This window comes from Lactuca virosa, chromosome 2, assembly GCF_052849685.1.
Source record: "Lactuca virosa cultivar CGN04683 chromosome 2, Lactuca_virosa_CGN04683_v6, whole genome shotgun sequence".
NCBI classification, from domain to species: domain Eukaryota; kingdom Viridiplantae; phylum Streptophyta; class Magnoliopsida; order Asterales; family Asteraceae; genus Lactuca; species Lactuca virosa.
In genome coordinates, this window is record NC_136427.1 from 269,905,229 (window position 1) to 269,927,325 (window position 22,097).

The following is a 22,097-nucleotide window of genomic DNA, read 5'->3' on the forward strand; positions in this document are numbered from 1 at the left end:
GTACTTTCCATTGATTAGGCCGCCTTGCCTTTATGCAATCAATTCATAGAACTCATATTGCATAGTTGACTTAATCTGGAATGGCGCAGAAACAAACTGATGGGTTTTGAGCATTCTAACACTCCTAAGTGTACATGCAACCCTAAATACCTTGGATCTATGTTTTCTCTATTATACATGCAATTATGAACTTTCCAAGGTATTACCCTATCTAGCATACAATACTTGATACTTGGGTAATCAAATGGATATAATACATACCTTTGTTTGATGTAGCTTGTCTCCATGAAGCTTGAGTGCCTAGTGCCCCAAGTGTGACACCTCAAATGGTTCACACAACACCAAATGCACATGGAATGACTTGAGAGAAATGGAACACTCCTTGAAATCGTCTAGCCCTCATATTCACACATTAGTGCACGATTTCTTGAGCCATGAGATTCTTTTATATGGTGGCTATTTGGGTTACACCATGTAACTCATAACTTTACCCATTCCTTATGCTCCATGGATTTTAACCTCCATGGAGTATCCATGGGTTACCCCATGGACTTAGTCCAACATAAGGAATCTTGGATCACAAGCCCACATATATAAGAATGAATGATTTACACAATCAACCCTTATATTTAATTAGTCTCCTTTTGATCACTTAATTAATTCCAAATTAATTCTTGACCAATACTAATTAAATAACCTTATTAATATATTAGAACTTATAATATATTAACCAACCTTAAGTGTTATTTCTCTCATTATAGTCTATCCAAATGCATGATGCCATGCAACCCAAATGGACCATGCCGGGTCGGGTCAAGTCTTACCAATTATAGTTATGGACTTAGACATTAATCCAACAGTCTCCCACTTGGATAAGTCTAAAACTATTATTGTGTATGACTTCAGGAGCCGATCAGCAATCGTAGCTCTCAAAAGCTTCTGTCGAACTCTGACCTTGTCGATGAACTCTGACCTTTGTTAATGACTTGTCCATTACATAAGGGATCATATATTCCTCCATTCTAGATATCATATGGACTCAGACATGGATTATCAATCATTCTCTCTGTCCATTTGTTGTTTCCCGATTTCCGATTCATGATGACTGACTGATTGAACAAATCAAATCAGTCCTGGCTTGGCCAAGCACTCACATGTATCATCTTTTAATCATCGAGGGGCCCACATATATCGCTTTTATCCCGAAGGTAAAAGGAATGGATAAACTTCGACTCATATGGCTTGTTCTACTACTTGTTGAATCATACACAAATGCACGTTTTATAACATCGAGTTACCAATGCGTTTTCGTGCAATCAATGTATAACCAACTCATAGTAACAACTCATATCTCTAGGTTTGAAGAATATAAGATATTATCGTCTCATGATCACTCGTGATAAAATCCATGAAGTGATTCAAATGAGCGCGGGTTGAATCCAATACTCATAACTTATGAGCACTCATGAGTGTTGTAGCACCAATTTGTCCACCAACTTGGACCTCTACAAACCAACCCATGACAGTCTTGATTCATATCTACTTCCAACATATGACCGACTGTGGATGGTTTGAATAACTTAATTATTCAGGAAGAGCGACTTAGTTATTCTGGAAGTCAAAACATGCAAAGTGAAACACAAGAATAAATGAATCAAATATGGTATCAAACCCTATGAATATAAATAAACACTTTTATTTATCACCATACTGATTACTCATTATTCATTGTTTCGGTTTTATCAACTTTGTACTTGAATTAAAAACACTAGTTGTCCCATGCTCCAAGCATGTACACTATGTTTTTCTTAAGCAATAGCTTTGCCATACACCAAGTATGCACTCTATGTTTGTCTATGATCCTTACTTTGTGAAATAAACCAATTGAACGTAATTTCAATGATTCTAATTTCACACTCCCAAATCCTTATCGAAAAATGTGAGAATTTCAAATTCCTATCATTTATCGAAATCTGTTTAGATTTTAAACTTATATGTACTGACCCTCCTGTAATGAATATGTACAAAGTCACAAAGACTTGTCAACAGTCATTATAAGGTATTCCAATGGAGATCAACTCCATGGAAACTAAGTCTCATATTCAAAGTACATTGCTTTGGACATGCTTCGTGCATTAAGTTTTCTAATCTTACACAGATAACTTCCACCTATGGAGACAACTCCATATTCTCATTTTGACTATCACTTCTGAATAAGAGATGCCTCTTTTCAGAATATGTCAATATGGTCCTTCCAAAATTTGCACTATACTTCCAACTGTCCCTGAGCAACTAATCTTTGGTAAACCTCAGATTGTACTCGACAATTGCTTAATCATTTTAGTCATATCCAATTCTAGACCTTTTCCCTTCTTAATGCCTCTGGGCATTTGGAAAAATTTAGAAATGACAAATATTATAGCACATGCAATCGATCCTGTACCCAAAGAAAATGGTACACGATTCATGATGTCTCACATAAAGACATGATTCTAGACCAGTCTTTTGCTACAATATTTTTATTTGCCATGTTTTCAAAATTTGACTATAAAGAGGGATGCCGTAATCATAATCGAATTTTGAGAACGCAATATATAGAATTTCCTTAAGTTGAACCAATCCAACATGAAATTCATATATATATTCTTGACTAAAGATGATTAAGGTCTCAATCTAAGCCTTTAGAACTGAAATGAAGTATATCCTCTCCCTTAATTATAGCAAAACAACTTTTTCAATCCCTGCAGCCACACGAATTGAAACTTTTGTTTTCTATAATTAACATTGCTAACTTGCAACACTAACAATAATTATCATGCTCCCACTAACATGATGATTATTAGCATAACACTTATGCTCCCACTAGCTTTGACATGTACTCAGAAATCAGCTGGACTTCTAGAAATCAATACTTTATTGACTTCCTTACCAAAGTTCAGATTTCTGATACGAGATGCTTTGATAAAACTTTATCAAAATCATACACCTTTCCTTAGATAGCATGCATGTGTGTCTAAACAATTTCAGAACTATGAAAAGGGATGCCGTAATCATAGTCTCAATTGTTTAGACCTTTTGCCATCTACTTCAAATCTACTTGGTGGAAGTGTTTCCTCACCATCATTTTCATGAATCGGAGAGAAACCTTATGACCCTTATATTTTATGGTGTATGTGTTCTTATCCATGTGAATCGTCAAAACCATAGTCACAAGACAAGGATAATGACAAATCCAAACTCATATGGACTGAACTTATGCAATCTTAACTTCTTGCCACCTGGCAGTACAGGGCCTGCCATTGCTTCCAAGTTGTTATGCAACCAATTGAGAACTTTCAGAACTCCTATGCAAAGCCAACTTTAACTGGAATGGGCACAGAATATGTCAACACGATAGGTTATAAACCTCAAGTCGTGTGCTAGTGAAGAACCTCAGGTTTTATTCTTGATTAGTTCTTGAAATTCTTTTTAGGATCTTTAAGACTCCAACTGTCCTCTTGACATATAAGACTATCTTGCCAAATATTCAAGAGATAGTGCGGATTCTTTATCAAGACAAACACTTCACACAATTGGCCTTAGTTGGTCTTTGTTTAATCCAAAACATCACAACTTACCAACTTCAAATGTACAAGAGTAGGACACTTTTACTCTTACATTTGACAAGTGTTATAAACCTTTCTTTAAGATATGCCACTCAACTTATAGTCTTGGAGTATGACTCTAAGACTTGTTTTGAAACGAAGTATGACTCATCTTCTTGATTTAACCATTTCAACAATTCATGACTCCTCTTCTTAGTCATAAGAATGCACTAAGATGTCCTTAGAAGACCAATTATGATATGGTTCTTAAATCATTAATATGATCACAAAACATGATACTAAAGTACTCTCCCATCTTTTCAGATTTGAGAAAACTTTTATCTTTCTGCCTAATTTGATTCTTCTTATTCGCTCTGCCATACATTGGAACCTTTTCCAATGTCTCAGAATTACACTTAATCTTGTAAGTATAACCATATTTACTGAGCTATAGTAAATTATGACGAATAGTCTTATCGATCTTTTGTGGTGGACATGACCAGTGCACAAGAATGTGTACTCGATCCCTTTAGTCCTTCACTTGACTCACACATCCATGTGAACAAGTAATTAGTCTTGATTTTCCAATGCTTGAAAGTTCTCATTCATCATACTATTCAACTTGCATGATTCCAAGTTTCGGTCCAATTGAAACTTGGGCGATGAGGAACTTTCCTGATTTGGTAAATTTAGACACTACCACAAATGAAAGAATCAAATCCATTTTCCAATATTACTGTCAGTGGAATCATATAAGCAACAATTTTCCACAAATGCCATTATAAGGATACTTCAAATAAATAAAATTAAACAATTTTCTTTTATTTTAAAACTTTACGGAAAAACTTATCCTTACAATCCACATGGAAAATTGTTGTTATCTATTCCTTGCTCAAAATTCTGATGCGATCGAAATCCACCTTCGCGATCAGAATCAACATATACTTCCTTTAAGATTTCTCTCTATTCTTTGATTCTTAAAACATCAACATGTGACCCAGTCACATCATGTAATGAGGATCTCAGAATAGAACTTAACAGAGTTAGATAATGGCTCTACCTGATGTAGAGTCAAACTTATTGACTTTAACATCCTTAGGTAAATTTGGCAGCTTTGCAATCAATGCCCCTTCCTTTGGCAAAATAAACATATGGACCCTTTGGTAATGGGACTATCTCAGACTTAGCCTTTCTCTTTACCATTTGGTCAACCGGGTTGACTATGGCCAATCCCTTTCCATTGGGAAGAGAATGCTTTTTCTGAATTTCCAGTGTCACCATTGTCACTGTCCATAAAGTTTTTGGGAAGTTGATCTTCTAATCAAATTTGCTTTACTATCGTTCCAAATCATTGCTGATTCAGCAGCACCAAGCAACTAGATATGATCATTAAGGTTCATGTCATAGTCTGTTTCATAGTAGTCCCAAAGGAACTCACTATGTGACTTAGAATGTGATTGAACATCCAACTTTCTCAAGACTTTGACACCCAACTCTCCCAGCTTGTCAATATGTGACTTCATCTCTAAGATGTGATCACACATAGACCTTGCTTGCCATTAGGGCTTGAGTGACCTTGAACTTGTGGGTTAGGGAGAATAATTGGAGGAGGTGGAGGAAGTAAAGTTCCAAGAGATTTGGGAAGATCATAGATGTCTGAACTAGACATCTTTTAGGAGATATTCAAGATAGTTGATCTAAAGTCCTTAATATAACACCCAATATGAAATATTAAGGCTAGGATCCAACAACCTATTTATAACTGGAAGAGGGATGCCGTAATCCGAGTTATAAAATAGTTGAAGGTAGGTAAATGACGATTTACCAATTTCCACCATGAAAAACGAAATAATGTAATTAGGTTTTTAATTGGATTTGAAACTCCTAGATCTTTTGAGATTCATTGAACTTTTCAATGGCATGTTTCAATCTCGAGTGTGCCCTTCAGGTTTTGTGACTGGGATGCCGAGGATCACAAAACAAGGTGTGAAGTAACCATGCAAATATACTTGGTACCCTTAATATTTACCCCTCAATCGATGTGCCGGTTAACCACACGAGCTCCACCGATACTATGATAAATATTAAGTTACCCTTTGCCTACTTTGTTAAATCCAGGTTAGTGTGCCGGTTAACCACACACACTCCACTAATGGTTTAAACAAAGTGCAAAGTGTAATTTCATGGATTAGCACCTTATTCACATTTTCCTAAGTAACTAAGATTGGGAATTTATAAGTGTTTAGTTACTTAGTATTTATCATTAATACTTTTAATGAAGGGAGAATTATAGTCCTTGTCCTACCCGTTCGGCTAACGACCCTCCACCAGTCAAGGAAGCAGTGGGTGAGAGTGGACACCCATTAAACTGCCATTTTATAGGCAGTAACCTTATACCCCCCCTTATAGACCGGCTTCGTGAATGAGGCCTACTAACGGTAAGACTGACTTGCTCTTATACATATATTTATTATTAACTTATAATACTATAAAGTATAAGGGTTGAATTTTAACTTTTAAAATTCTAAGGGCTAACTTGGAATTAAAGTATTCATGGGGAAAACTTTACAAATTCCAAAAATTGAGGGCAAGTTTTGAAAATATTCAAAACTAATTAATTCCATAACTTATGTGTTTAAAGTAGTTTTAATTAAAAAAACTCTTCAAGTTCCATAACTTAAGGACAAGTTATGGAAGACTTTAAACTAATAAAAGAATGTAACTTTTCTTTATTTTTGTAACTTATGGAACTAATTAAGGTTACACATTTTATCATTTAATGAAGTGACTCTTGAACCTCCATAACTTGAGGACAAGTTATGGAGTCATAAAACCATTTAATGAGGACAAGACTCTTCATTTTTGTAACCATTGCCAACTTTTTATGAGTTTTATGAAACTTAAATGTGACTTTTCATATAACTTGAGGACAAGTTACAAAAACACATTTTAGAATAAACTCTTAGATTAAAATGGATTGAAAACACATAATCAATTAACTTTTCTATTAATCTAATAAACTCATATGAACAAAGATAATTCACATCAAAAAAATTTTTCAAGTAATTAGCATAACTTTTAAACTAATACAATTCGATTTTTCAGCTAATTTTGCAAGTATAACAAGAAAACAAAAACTGGTTCTGATACCACTGATGGGTTTTGAGCATTCTAACACTCCTAAGTGTACATGCAACCCTAAATACCTTGGATCTATGTTTTCTCTATTATACATGCAATTATGAACTTTCCAATGTATTACCCTATCTAGCATACAATACTTTATACTTGGGTAATTAAATGGATATAATACATACCTTTGTTTGATGTAGCTTGTCTCCATGAAGCTTGAGTGCCTAGTGCCCCAAGTGTGACACCTCAAATGGTTCACACAACACCAAATGCACATGGAATGACTTGAGAGAAATGGAACACTCCTTGAAATCGTCTAGCCCTCATATTCACACATTAGTGCACGATTTCTTGAGCCATGAGATTCTTTTATATGGTGGCTATTTGGGTTACACCATGTAACTCATAACTTTACCCATTCCTTATGCTCCATGGATTTTAACCTCCATGGAGTATCCATGGGTTACCCCATGGACTTAGTCCAACATAAGGAATCTTGGATCACAAGCCCACATATATAAGAATGAATGATTTACACAATCAACCCTTATATTTAATTAGTCTCCTTTTGATCACTTAATTAATTCCAAATTAATTCTTGACCAATACTAATTAAATAACCTTATTAATATATTAGAACTTATAATATATTAACCAACCTTAAGTGTTATTTCTCTCATTATAGTCTATCCAAATGCATGATGCCATGCAACCCAAATGGACCATGTCGGGTCGGGTCAAGTCTTACCAATTATAGTTATGGACTTAGACATTAATCCAACACAAACTTATGTCAACACGATAGGTCGCCAACCTCAAGTCGTGTGCTAGTGATTAACTATCGGTTTTTTCTTGATTTGTTCTTGAAACTTTTCAAGACAATCGAGACTCCCACTGACCTCTTGACATATATGATTCTCTTGTCAGGAAACTTTCCTAGACAAAACAAATATTCAAGAGTTAGTGTAGTTCTTATCAAGACAAAACACTTCACATAATTGGTCCTAGTTGGTCTTTGTCTTATCAAAGACATCACAACTTACCAATTTCAAATGTGCAAGAATAAGAAAACCTTTTCCAAACTCCACATTTGATGAGTGTTATAAACCTACTTAAGACTTGTCACTCAATTCACAATCTTGGAATATAACTCTAAGACTTGATATTGGAACGAAGTATGATTGACTTCTTGATTTTAACCATTTCTACAATTCTCGATTCCTCTTCTTAGACATACAAATGCACTAAGACTCACTTGGAGGATCAATTGAGATATGGTTCTTAATCATTAAGACTTATCATAAAACACAATAAAAGGTACTCTCCCTTATTCTTAGAATATAGAAACTTTTATCTTTCTGCCTTCTTGATTCTTCTTATTCGTTATGCTATTGATTGAAACTTTTCCGATCAACTCAGAATTATACTTAATCTTATAAGTATAACCATATTTACTAAACTTTAGTAAATCATGACGAATATCTTTATCACTCTTGTGGTGGACTTGATCAACGCACAACCTAGTGTACTCGATCTCCTAGTCCTTCTCTTGACACTTTGCCAAAGAATTAGTCTAATTTCCAAATATGAAGTTTCTCATTCATCACGCAACCAAGTTGTATGATTCCAAGTTTCTGTCCAATTGAAACTTGGGCGATGAGAATCTTCCTTTATTTGGCAAATTCTCGACATTTCCACAAATAACATAATTAAGAATCAAATCCATTATTGCTAATAGTAGAAACATTCAAACATCAATTTTTCATACATGCCACTGCAAGGATAAATAAATAAGACAAAATCAAAATTTATATTATTGTGGAAAAAATTGTCCTTACAATGCAATTCAACTGAAAAACTATGCTATTACATATTTCTTATCAATCTATCCTAACTCTAGAGTAGCAGCTCAAAAATCTGATCTTCGAATCCATACGATCGAAATCCATTTCTTCATGATCAGATTCAGCACGCTTCTTCCTTAAGCTTCCTCTCTTTTCTTCGATCCTGCAAAACTTCAAAATGTAATCTTATCACGTCACATATTAAAAATCAAAGAATAGGAACATATAGAGTTAGTTAATGGGTTTTACCTGAAGTAGAGCCATACGTCTTGACTCTCCCATCTCTTAGATCTCTTAGGTAAACAGGGCAGCTTCGTCTCCAATGCCCCTTCTCTTGGCAATAGAAGCAAATGGACTCTTTTGGAATGACACAAGGAACTATCTCAGAATTTACCTTTTCTGGATTTCCAATGTCACTATTTTCAATGTCCATTGAAGTTTGGGAGTTTGATTCACCAGACAAATTTGCTTGATCAGCACGCCAAATCATTGCTGATTCAGCAACTATAAGCAAATATGTCAAATCAATGAGGGTCACGTCATGGTCCATCATATAGTACTCTCTAACGAACTCACTATATGATTCAGGAAGCGACTGAAGAACCCAGTCAACAGCCAACTCACCTGAAATCTCGACACCCAACATCCTTAACCTGTCAATGTGTGACTTTATCTCCAAGACGTGTGCACACACAGGTTTCCCATCTTCGTGTTTACTTGCCAATAGGGCTTGAGTGAGCTTGAACTTTTCAAGCCTTTGAACTTGTGGGTTAGGGAAAATAATTGGAGGAGGTGTAGGAAGTGAAGCATGACTCTCATTTCCTTGATCGTATTGTGGAACGTCATCTTCATTTGGAAAGCTTGTTCCAAGGGACTTGGGAAGACCATTGTTAGATTTAGACATCTACAAAACGGGAGAAAATTCTAGTTAGGTTGATTGAGTCCTTAATAAAACACTCAAATGAGTTATTAAGGCTAGGATCCAACACAATACTCTACAACCTAGAAGAGGGATGCCGTAATCTAGTTGCAGAATATTTGAAGGTAGGTAAATGACGATTTACCAATTTCCACCATGAAAAACGAAAAAAAAAGTTTAAGTTTTAAATGAATTGAAACTCCTAGATCTTTTGAGATTCATTGAACTTTTCAATGGCATGTTTAATCTCGATTATGCCCTTCAAATTTGCGAGTGGGATGCCGAGGATCACAAACAAGGTGTGAATAACCATACGAATCTACGTGATGCACTCAATGCTACTATCACCTAATCAATGTGGCGGTTAACCACACACGCTCCATTGATCTATGATAAACATGGAGCCACCCTTCACTACCAATGTCAACCCCAAATTAGTGTGCCGGTTAACCACGCACGCTCCACTAACGTTTGGCAAGGGTGTGAAGTGTAATTCCATGGATTAGCATACAATTTCACATTTTGCCTAAAGTAACTATGATTTGGGAATTTGTAAAAGCATTTAGTTACTTTCTACTTCATTATACTTATAATGGAAGGTTTCGTCCTATCCTACCCGTTCGGCTAACGACCCTCCACCAGTCAAGAGTGCGGTGGGTAAGAGTGGATACCCATTCAATCGCCATTTCATAGGCAATTTCCTTAAACACCCCTTATAGACCAGCTTCGTGAATGAGGCCTACTAACGGTAAGACTGACTGTTTACTCATACATATATATATATAATATTAGACTTTTAATGTTATATATAGTATAGGGTGTATTTTACACTTTTAAAATACTAGGTGGTCTAATTTAATAAATTATACTTTTAATTTAATTAAATGTAAACCAAAACTTTATGGGTTTATTAAATCTCTTTTAATTATACACCTTAATTAATTAATAAAACCATAAGGGTGTAATTTGAACTTTTTCAAAAATACTAGGGTTTTAGAATTTAAATATTACATAATTAAACTATTAATCAAAATTTAAATTCCAAAACTTGAGGACAAGTTTTGAACTTTATCAAAACATTTGGGTTTAGAATTCAAATATTTCAGAATTAAACTTTTAATCAAAATTTTAAATTCTAAAACTTGAGGGCAAGTTTTTGAAACTATTCAAAACACACAAGATCAAATTGCAAAAAATTTAAAATTAAACAATTAATTTATAATTATCTAATTTGACCTTTAATTTTATTTTCACAAGATAATTCAAATCTATATTACAAATAATCAATCTTTATCTAATAAAACAAATGATTATCTAAATTTTGACAATTATCTTCTATTTTGGCAAGGATAATATCCAAATATTGATAAAATTCGGATTTTATTAATAAAAAACGTTTTAGGTAATTATCCACAGCCAAAACAGGTCAAAATCTCGAAATTTGCTCCATCTGACCCTCTGACTCGTCGAGTCTAGGTTGGACTCGTCGAGTCACCCACTTGACTCGGCGAGTCAAGCCTAAAAACTTCAAAATTTTCTATTTTCAGCCAATTTTCGATCAAATAAGCATCAAATTCACTAACAAACAGCTCTAGGCTCTGATACCACTGATGGGTTTTGAGCACTACATCATTCCTATGGTGTACATGCAAACCCTAATAGCTTTTGGATCTAGTTTGTCTAATGAACATTCAATTGAATATCCAAAGCTATAAACCATATTATAATCTGAATTAGGGTTTAGAGAATACCTTTGATAGTTATGTAGCAATAACAATCAATTCCTTGGCTTCAGAAAGCTTAGTGCCTCAAGTGTTGCACCTCTAATGGAGTCACAAACACCACTAAGCAACTGGATAAAGAAGAGAAGAAGAATAACACCCAAAAGACGTCCAAAAACCCTCTCAAAAGGATTGGCCACGTTTTTGGGTCTCAAGGGGCCTTTAAATAGCTAGGCAATTAGGGTTATCTAACAAGGAAACCCTAATTTGACTGCTTAAGCCCTAAGCAGTCCATGGACCCCTTCTGGAACATGCCTTGGACGAAAATCATATGGGCTTCCCATAGATTTCGTCCAACCTATATTCCAAGGTGATCCATAGCCCAATTGCAGTTATCTTATAATTACAATTCCAGTCCCCTTAAGTTTAATTAATCTCTTTTAGCCACAAAATTAATTCTTAATTAATTATTGACCAATATTAATTAAACAATATGATTTCTCCTTTAATATTTTATTCTTATAATATATTAATAAATCATAATTAATCGTTTCTCTCCTTAATTCATCCTACATATTGCTATGGTGAAGGCAACCCAAAAGGACCATGCTCATAATCGGGTCAAGTACATACCAAAATAGTTATGGACTTAGACACTAATCCAACATTTTCTTCACAACGTTGAATGAATTGTTTCATCACGATGTGATCCCTGAATTGATTTTCGTTCATTACGTGATTATCACATATTATTGATACTTCTTTTGTCATTGTTCAGTCTAATCAAGAAATCAAGTAAACAATTGATTTTATATTTTAATTTAATCGTTCTTCAAGTGATACTTGATCATAATTGATCGTGGTTACAACTCATAGTGTTGATATTCGATTCCAATTTCTCATCATTTTGGAGATATAATCGATTGATAATTGAATGAAATGAACATCGAAGTGGGTACGGGGTAGAATTGATTCGGTGTTTATGGTGGTCAACGAAATGAAAAGTCAAAATCAGAATGATTATTGAAATTTCAGTGTTCAAGGTTCGATGTCAAAATTACGAGTCAAAGGTGTCTAATCGATATTACAGTTTCGACATTGGGTTGATTTTGAGCCTTCACATGATGTTTTTGATGTTGAATAGTTATCGATTGAGAAGGATTTGATTGTCAAAGAAAATAATGGAGATTTTTGATCGTAAAAAACGAATGAATGGTCAAACTTGGTATGCTGATCAATCCGTTGATAAAATGTTCCATTTTGGTGTGTGTGAAGTAGAAACTTCATTTGTGATGGAAGGACTTCGACAATGAAGATCAATGGTCGAAAATTTGATATCAAGGTCGAAGGATCAATGATAAAGGTTTGATAGCGAAGGATAAAGTTCAAATTTAGATTATGAATGGGAGGATAAAGGATGCTTGTAATAAAGGATTTTCGAATTGAATGGTCAAGTGTTGCTTTGTTTGATGTCGAATATTTGGATGATTTTCGAGTCAGCTGAAAGCTTCAATCGAACAATCGAAATCAAGGGGTTATAGTCGAAAATTGGTTTGCAAAGACTTTTGACTTTGACCAAGTTTGACCTAAGGGGTGTTTGAGGTATTTTGAGTTGTATCTAAGGATTGGTCATTATTTGATGAATAGGTGACGGGTAGAGCTGATATTCGGAGTCGGTACCTATTCAACTGTTGTTCAGATTCTGAGGTGAGTTTTCCTTACTGTACTTGCGGGTTGAAGGCACCAAGGCCGACCCATTAGTTGATATTCACTGTTATTCTGAATATGGAATAGATATGCATGAGTATGTTAGTTATTAATATGCTAGTCTGGTAGGTCTGTAGGACTACCTGTGTTTATGTTTGCATGGTTATCTGTATATGTTTATTATCTGGTATATGTTGAAATATTGTGTTGGGTTGAGGTTGTACTGCTCCGTGCGGTAGCCAACAAACATGGAGCATTCCAAATATAAGTTGAGGGCCGGGTAGGGCATTCCAGACTCATACTGAGGGTCATGAGCATTCCAGATACGAGCTGAGGACCGGACAATATGCCAGACTCGTACTAAGGGTCATGAGCATTCCAGATACGAGCTGAGGACCGGACAGTATGCCAGACTCGTACTAAGGGCTTGATGGTATTTTAGTCCAAGGATTGATCTGGTCAGGGAGCAAGCCAGACATAAGCTGTGGGCCCCGAGGCCAAGCTAGACTTATGCTATGGGCTCAAGGGTAATCCAGTCTTTTAGATGTGGACCCAATGCATGCTATTATTGTATATGTTATTCAGTTATGTGATTGTATTTTGGGGGAACTCACTAAGCGTTGGCTTACAGTTTTGGGTTATGTTTCAAGTACTGCGGATGACCGCAGGAAGGCGAATGCGCGACCGTACACATCCTCTTGTTATGATGTATGATTTTAGGAAAACTCTAGTGTTATAAATGTTTTGAAAACTATTTTGTAAACACTTTATGGTTTTGGGTTGAATTTAAAAAGTTTAAATTTATCATGATTTTTATGAGTGTTAAATGTCAAGTCTTTGTCGTCGACCTATCTATCATATTCGCCATCAATACGACCTACTATGTTGCGTAATTACTATCTTCTATTAAGGTTTGCTTCTTACTGCTTAAGAGGTTCATGGAGTAATACTCTATATTTAATATTTATGGTATCAGGTTCATGGAATAATACCCCTATATTTAGGTTGTGCACACACACATGTCCCGTCATTGAAGTTTATTTACCAATTATTTGGGGGTGTCTTATTTGAGCCCCGATGATGCAACATATGTATGTGTAGGTGTGCGCGCACACACACACCTATATATATAGTTTTTATACATATTATAGTTTCGTCCCCCAAATCAAAAGTTCAAGCTCCGTCACTGTTTATCAAGTGCTTGAAACTTTATGTCCTACAATAAGATAAATATAATTAAAAAGAAGAAAAGAAATGAACAACCGTGACTGCCTAAGCAAAAAAAATCAAACATAACCTCATGAACAATAGAAAACAAAAGAGTAAATTACACGAACGGTCCCTATGGTTTAAGGTAATTTGCGCGTTTGGTCCCTAACTTACTTTTTTAACTCGGGAGGTCGTTACTGTTTTTTTTTTGTTACACGCTTGGTCCCTGTCTTACCTAAAAAAAAACTATTTAGCCATTGATTTTTTAAAATATTTAAATAAACACACCCCAACTCCAATCCCCCTTACCTTACCTATCCTACATTTTTTTACTATTTAAATAATAGTCTTTTTAGGTAAGACAGGGACCAATCGCGTAACAAAAACAAACAGTAGGGACTAAACACGTAACAAAAACAAACAACAGAGACTTTCCGAGTTAAAAAAATAAATTAGGGACCAAACACGTAAATTACCCAAACCATAGGGACTATTCATGTAATTTACTCAAAACAAAATTATTATCCAAATACCCAATGCCAAATTTTCACATAAAAGATTTCAAAATGAGTAAAAATCCCACCAAAACCATGTGACTGGGCCCACTGGAGCGTGGCGTCAGCGCGTGAAAGAAAGAGCGCGTGTGTTCCTTAACTCAAATCCCATTTTCATTCATATAAACACCCCACACTCTCCAGTTAAAGACTAAAGAGTTGAGAAGAGACGAGACGAGTGAGTGACTTGGGAACTGCATCAGTGGCTATAAAGATAAAACACCCACCATCTTCATCTTCCCCTTAAACTAGGGTTTCTTCGACCTTTTCCCTTTCAAGCATCCATTATCTCACTCTAATCGACTCACTACACTTGCAGAATACCAACTTTCGCGTCCGTACAACTTTAATCTCTCAGGTAAGTCCATGGATTTGTTGTCCCTTGATTTTGAATTGTTTTTTTTTTCTGGGTTTGGAAACGTTAGATGTAATATTCTGCATCCCAAGTGTTGGTAGACTATTTCTTTTCGCAGATAATTTTTCGTCAATGTATCTCCTTTTTTTTTTTTTTTTTTTTTTTTTTTTTAAGTTTTGGTCTGGATTTGAGAAGCTTACAGCTGTCTGTACTGTGTTCATCTTCGTTTTAAGTTTTTAGCAGCTGCTTTTTTCTTCAGTTACATCTGCTAATTTTATTTCGTTTTTGGATTCTCCATTTTTCCTCCCTTTTCCCAAGATAGTGCTTCAAATGTTTTCCATTATCTCTAGCTTTTTGGTTGTCTGTTTTGGAGCAGCATTTCCGTAGTTTTGATTACCACTGAATGGTGTAAAACCCTTGAGTTATTTCGTTTTTTTTTTTTTTTTAACTCAATCTTTAAATCATATAATACAAGTTGCATAAGAACATCTTTTTTCTTTAATAAAGCTTTAAATTCTCAGTCAATGTCATAGATTTGTTGCTTTCCCCTTTTTCCTCATCTGGGTACTTTAGAAAATTTGCTTTGCGTTTTTAGTTTTTTCCGTTTTTATAAGTTCCATTAGGTATTTCGCAGCTGCATCAAAGCTTCATCCACCTCCTTAAAAAAAATCAGTTTTTTGGTCAACTCAAATGGTACTTCACCAATCTGTTTTTAGATCTAGTTGTTTAAAAATTTGAATTTATTCTACTTATCGGGAGCTTCCATCTACCGTTATAAATATAATTTCTCTAGTATTATATTATTTTTTTTGTACGTTCCAAGATGGCATTAAATCCACCATTATAAAAACTTGAATGAAAGAAAGACTTCCAATCAAAAATTAATTCTGGGTTCATTTCCTAGTATGTTTTTGTGTCAATCTACTGAGTTATTTGGATTTCCGGAATCTTTTGAGCTTCATAAAGTTAAAAAACTATGTTTCACAATAATGGAACTTTTGAAACTGAAACAAAAATATCTAGTACCAATTTTTTAATATTAAATTAGAATATTTGAATTTTAAGAGACAACATTGAACTTTTGTGTCATTGCTTATATAGGAGCACCGTATTTGGATTTATATGTGGGCTTGAAGATGCCATTAATGTTGCTTGTCTTTTTTTAATTAAAATGTATGTAATGGTAGATTGGTAGGTTTCTTTTTTTTCTATTTGGTTTTTACAATAATGTCAAGAGAAAAGCTTTAAATGCTTCTGTTTTCTCATTTCACATCAATGGGGATTCAGATCGAAAAAGTCACTTTATCATAGTGCTGAAGTTGTGTAATGATTTGTAATACTGTTCCTGTGTTTCCATATGTATAGATATTTTTTAACCAAATCCACAAGGTTCATACGATTTCTACTGTTTATGTAAAATATAGTTATACCTATTTTGATACAAATGAAAATATTTTTTAAAAGTAATTTAGATTTAAATTCCTTTTCGAGTTAGTTAGTTTGTTGAGAGTGGGGGTGGTTCTTGTGGTTGTGGAGTATGGAGTTTCTTTGAAGGTTTTGATTTCTTTTAGTTGACATTGATTAAAGTTAGGGTTTCCTCCATGATGACGTCATTTTTAGGTATCCTTTCACATATGATATATATATGCATTGCATATACATAAACATATATAAACAAATCATTCTTTCTGAATTCTGACCCAAGCATTCCTCTCAAATTCATTATAGGCATTGTGGGTCAACTTTCTTTATTCAAGTGGGCCTTTTTTTACAGGATTGCTTTTACTCAAGGGTAAAATAGACAATGCAAACCCCAAAGACAAGGTATACTATCCACTTTCACTATTCATTAGATGCGACACTTTAATTCATTTACTCTTTTGTCATAACTGGTCCTTGGTTTGATCTTTATGTTCTTAGAATCTTTCACGTGATCATTTTTTTCGAAGATTTCAAATCAAAATTACCAAAATACCCCCTGATCATTATAACAAATTATTGATTATTCTAATCTAAGTTAAAAAAAATTAAACAGAGCTGTAACCTTGGAGGTGCCACAGAGGACACCAAAAACTGCTAGGCAGCTCAAAACTTCAGGGGCAGAACCGGAAAATTCTTCCACTCAAAGTCCGGTGACCAGAACACCAAAACCAAGAAGCCCAAAAGTTTCTGAACGCCGGTCACCTCGTACTCCAACATCCGAGGTATCATATAATACTCAACAAAACATTTTGTTTTTGGCTTTCGAGTGTCACAGGGGTATAATAGTCTTTTTTTTTTCTTTTGTAAAATCACAGAAAAAGCGTCCTGGCAGAGTGGCTGAACTTGAAACCCAGCTTGCTAATCTTCAAGAAGAACTTAAGAAAGCCAAGGATCAATTGAGTCAATCGGAAGCAAGTAAGAAACGTGCCAACGAGGATGCTGACGTGGCCAAGAAAGAGCTTGCTGACATGTCAGAAAAGCTTCAAGATTCACAACAACAGCTGGATGAGATTTCGGCTTCTGAAGAATCCCGACTTCAAGAACTTAGAAAGATTTCTCAAGATCGGGACAGGGCATGGGAATCTGAACTTGAAGCTGTCCAGAAACACCACTCAATGGATTCAGCCGCCTTAGCTTCTGCCATGAATGAGATCCAGAAGCTCAAGATTCAGCTTGAAAAACTGTCTGAATCTGAAGCTAATCAAGCTAAATACGCTGAGTCAGCTCATAATGATGTGTTGGCTTTAAGGTTAGAGCTCTCGGAAACTCTTGCTGTTGTTGAAGAACTCAAAACCCAATTGAATGATTCCAAAGATTCGGAAGCTAAAGCTTTGGAAATAGTTAGTAAAACCCAAGAACAGTTGGAAACCGTAAAGTCAACCGAGGAGGCTTTGAGGTCTGAAAAGGTGAAAGCCATGGAAGCTTGTGATTCTTTAACCATGGAGTTGGAGAAATTGAAAGCTGAGAGCCATGGAGACGCTCAGGTTGATGACGAAGAAGAATCTGAGGTGGCAAAGTTACGGTTGGCGCTTGAAGGTGCTGAAAAAAGATACCAAGAAGAATATATTCAAACCACTTTACAAATTCGAAGCGCTTATGAGCTTGTGGAACAATCAAGATCCGAGTCATGTGAAAAAGTTCAAATCCTGGAGGCAAATTTGGAGAAATCGAAAGCAGAATTGGAAGATTTGAAGGCGAAATTGATTGAAAAAGAAGAAAAACTGCAAAACGTATCGGAAGAAAATAAGAACTTGAACGAAAAGCTTAAACTAACAACAGATGAAAACAAAAACACTGAAGATGACAATGCCGATGTTATGGAATTAAAAAGATTGGAGGCTGATTTGGAGGATTTGAAGAGGGTTATGTCTGAAAAAGAAACGGAATTGAAGAACATTACAGAAGAGAATAAAAGATTGATGATGGAAAAGGATCAAGTTGCAGAAGGTGAAAAAGAAGCGGTTATGAAATTAGGGTATTTGACAGAAGAGGCTGAGAAGAGTGGTAGAAAAGTGGTGAGGGTGACGGAGCAGCTGGATTTGGCACAGGCGGCGAATGCTGAGATGGAGGCGGAGTTGAGGCGGCTGAAAGTGCAGTCGGACCAGTGGAGGAAGGCGGCAGAGGCGGCGGCGGCCATGCTTTCCGGTGGGAATAATGGGAAGTTTGTGGAGCGAACAGGGTCGCTTGATTCACATACGATTGGTGGGAAGTTGAATTCACCGTTTTCAGAGGATATGGAAGATGAATCACCCAAGAAGAAGAACGGGAATATGTTGAAGAAAATTGGGGTTTTATTGAAGAAAAGCCAGAAGTAATTTCAACACATTTTGCAGGTAATTAATTAATTTTGCTTGAATCTTGATTTTTTTTTTAATTAATTGATATTGGCGGGTATGTTCTAAAGATCTTGATTGTGATCAGCTCAGGGGTTGTTTGCTTGAAGTTGAATGAATGAAGGTCGAGCCTTTTGTTAGTTTTCTTCTGTATAGTGAAGTTGAATTGTAATGGGGGCTGACTTTGACTTTGACCTTGATCTTGACCTGCCGTTTGTGGTGGTGGTGATGCATTTTGACAGAGAATGCAAGTATTTGTAATAACACGACAATTAACGTCTTATTATCGGCATTTCGCATCATGTTTCTCAATTTACAGCGTCTATCTTTATAATCTAGTTGAACAGATGATTTTATGTAGTTTGCATGTCGCGCACGTTAGGAGTTAGGACTGAATGCTACTTTGTCCTTAAATTAATACAAAATAGATGAAAAAGGGAAGTTATAAACAGGAAATAATTACGGTAAACCTATTAGGTATCTAAGATAATGCTCGTAAGACTATTAGGTATGGGTTGGTGTTATAACTAGGTTATGGGATGTTACGAGGTAGAGAGAGAAAAGAAAAATAGATTTGCTTGTTTGGAAAATGATGTTACATCTCTTTGTTGTTACCATGCTTCTTACATAACATGAGGGTGGGGGTGGTGTTCTTCATGTTATAACTACGCTATGAGGCTGCTACTTCAGTCATAATGATGTTATGGTGACCTATACCCAATCTAATCAAAATGTAACTTTAATTTTTCAACCAAAATTTTCATTTTTAAATCACATAAAACCCAACATCACATTTCTTAAAAACCACAAATGTATATGTTGTCAAAACACAAGTCAACAACTGTTTGATAATATTCTAGAATCCTCAAAAACATAAACTCCAACAGGTGTGTACAATCAAGCTGACGCTTTCCCACGATTCTGAGAAATACCTGAAACACATATCACACAACACTGTAAGCACGAAACTTAGTGAGTTCCCCAAAATACCGCACACATATCATTAACCTCTCATGGCTATATCTCGATAAAGACCCTCCGGTCAATGTATCTCAGTGAAGACCCTCCGGTCTCACAACTCGGGGTGGACCCTCCGGTCCTAACTCAATAAAGCACAGAATAATATACAACATAAATCACAAATACATAATGCATAATATCACATAACTCAGTATAAACATACAAGACCCTCCGGTCGATAACTCATATAAGACCCTCCGGTCACACAATATTGCCACTCAGGTAAGTATAGTGAGAAGACTCATCTCGCAGAGTAAAACAATCTATCCCACACTCGAGCTGTTGGTCAAATCTCCGCCCCTCCATGGCCTCCAAAATCCACAGTTGACCAAAACCCTAAAGTCAACGGAAGTCAACAGTGAAAGCTGACCCAACTCTAAAAGTCAACGGAGGTCAACACTCGAGTCAATAGTCCATGTTGACTCAACTCGCCGAGTACAGCTCATGAACTCGTCGAGTCCCTCAGAACTCAGTAAATCGCGAAAACCCGAGTCTACTCGCCGAGTTGCTAGCCAACTCGTCGGGTCCATGCAACGTCCAAAAGACCAGGAAAACCCTACCTACTCGTCGAGTCCACTCTGACTCCAAAGACGGGTAAACCCTCTCAACTCGTCGGGTTGTCTCATCAACTCGCCGAGTCTGTACCGCGTCCAACCCATCGGGGTAAACCCTAACCGACTCGTCGAGTCGGCTTACCAACTCGTCGAGTCCCTTCAGTCCAATTCCTCATCCAGACAGTTTTGGACAGAAATAAGGTCTCATACTCTGGATCTAGCCTCCTAAGGCTGAATCATCACGTAAAGCTGCAAGCTTTACGTTCATGCATGACATATATGGCTCAAAATGCCAAAACAAGCTCCATAAAAGTTTTCATGCATGGAGACTTGCCCAAAGCTTGATAAAGCTTGGATCTTTGGGCTCATAGGGACTCATATAACTCAGATCTGGAGTCTCAACCTCCATTACCAGCTCAACAGTTCAAAATCCAAAAGATGGATGGAAATAAGCCCTAAAACTCCCTAGGAAGAGATCTATCACAAGAGATGCCCAAGATGGTAACTTTTTACCTCCAAACTGAAGCTAGCACAGAGAAACACTTGATCCACAAGCCTCTTCCCGTTCCAAGGCTTGATGCTCTTCACTCTTCTTCCAAAAATGCACTTGAACACAAGATCTTTAGCCTTTCTCTTTCTCACAACGACTATAATTCGTCTAAGGTTTCTCTCAGTGTGTCTAAATGATTAGGGAGGCGGAGATGAGGGCTTAAGGTCCTTTAAATAGGGTTCAAGCCCTAAAATTAGGGTTTTCTCAACACAGACTCAACTCGTCTAGTCCAGCCCTTCGACTCGACGAGTAGGCTTCATAACTCGCACGACCAGCTCAACTCCTACATGACGAGTCGGGACCAACCAACTCGTCGAGTAGGTCCTACAATGTGCATTATAACTCTTCAAGTTGCACATCCAGAATTCGAGGTGTTACACAAAAGGTGAAAGTACAACGTAAATATATGTTGGGCGTCCCCTCAAATTCACAACCAGACAACAGTAAAAACAATTTGTTAAATAAGAAGGTTAATTTTATATGTATCTCGAATTACTTATTGTATCCCCATATGTGAGTGTTTGTGTCTGTGTGTAGCCCCCATGTTTGAGTTTTTATGTGAGTGACAAGGATACATATAGTAGCACCTAATAAGAAATGAAAACTTGAAGTTGCATGTGCTTTAGTAAAACATATCGACTGTCCATAAAATCGAGAAATATTAATCTCATTTTTTCTGCCGTCCATGAAAACAAAATTACGAGCAATCTGCATTTTAGTTTTGTTGTCATAATGTAAGGTGGCATCATCAACACACATATCTACAAGTTACCAATAAATCGATCAATCTAATAAGTAGTCACAACTATCATTGATACTCGTCCATGGAGGAACGTCAACGATAAACAACATATCATTTCCTATTCTTCCATGAGATAAGAGAATATCCAATAAAAAACATAAACCAATATTACACCTATGATTATTAGGATCATCATCACAATCAATATCACTATAAGCACAAATCTATAGGGAAAACGTCGAAGAAACCAAAAGAATATGAAATTGAGTGCCTTGTAGATTTCTCAAAATGTGAAGAATCGCTCATGGTAAATAGTAGTAGGGGTGGTAACGAACTGATTAACCACATAAACCGCATGTGTTATGTTTAAGTGAGTAACCATGAGATAATC

At 36.0% G+C, this 22,097-nt stretch overlaps 1 protein-coding gene across 3 annotated transcripts; it reads left to right on the forward strand.

The window, feature by feature from the left end:
- Window positions 1-14,814: 14,814 nt before the first annotated feature.
- Window positions 14,815-19,152, forward strand: RIP2 (ROP interactive partner 3). Of its 3 annotated transcripts, none has more exons than XM_079080482.1 (5): window positions 14,815-15,028; window positions 16,754-16,849; window positions 17,061-17,229; window positions 17,323-18,840; window positions 18,929-19,152. In XM_079080482.1, the coding sequence occupies exons 2-4, from the start codon at window positions 16,830-16,832 to the stop codon at window positions 18,820-18,822; spliced, it is 1,689 nt and encodes a 562-aa protein (XP_078936608.1). In that variant the 5' UTR covers window positions 14,815-15,028; window positions 16,754-16,829; the 3' UTR covers window positions 18,823-18,840; window positions 18,929-19,152. The 3 variants fall into 3 exon arrangements, with proteins under 3 accessions (XP_078936608.1, XP_078936610.1, XP_078936609.1); XM_079080484.1 differs by having other exon boundaries at window positions 18,934-19,152; XM_079080483.1 differs by having other exon boundaries at window positions 16,800-16,849.
- Window positions 19,153-22,097: the final 2,945 nt, after the last annotated feature.

Excerpts from the sequence above, each read along its gene's own strand:
- RIP2 (XM_079080482.1), top strand. The coding sequence starts at position 16,830 with ATGCAAACCCCAAAGACAAG. Across the intron at positions 16,850-17,060 it reads ATGCAAACCCCAAAGACAAG|AGCTGTAACCTTGGAGGTGC; the intron begins GTATACTATCCA and ends AAAATTAAACAG. Across the intron at positions 17,230-17,322 it reads CTCGTACTCCAACATCCGAG|AAAAAGCGTCCTGGCAGAGT; the intron begins GTATCATATAAT and ends GTAAAATCACAG.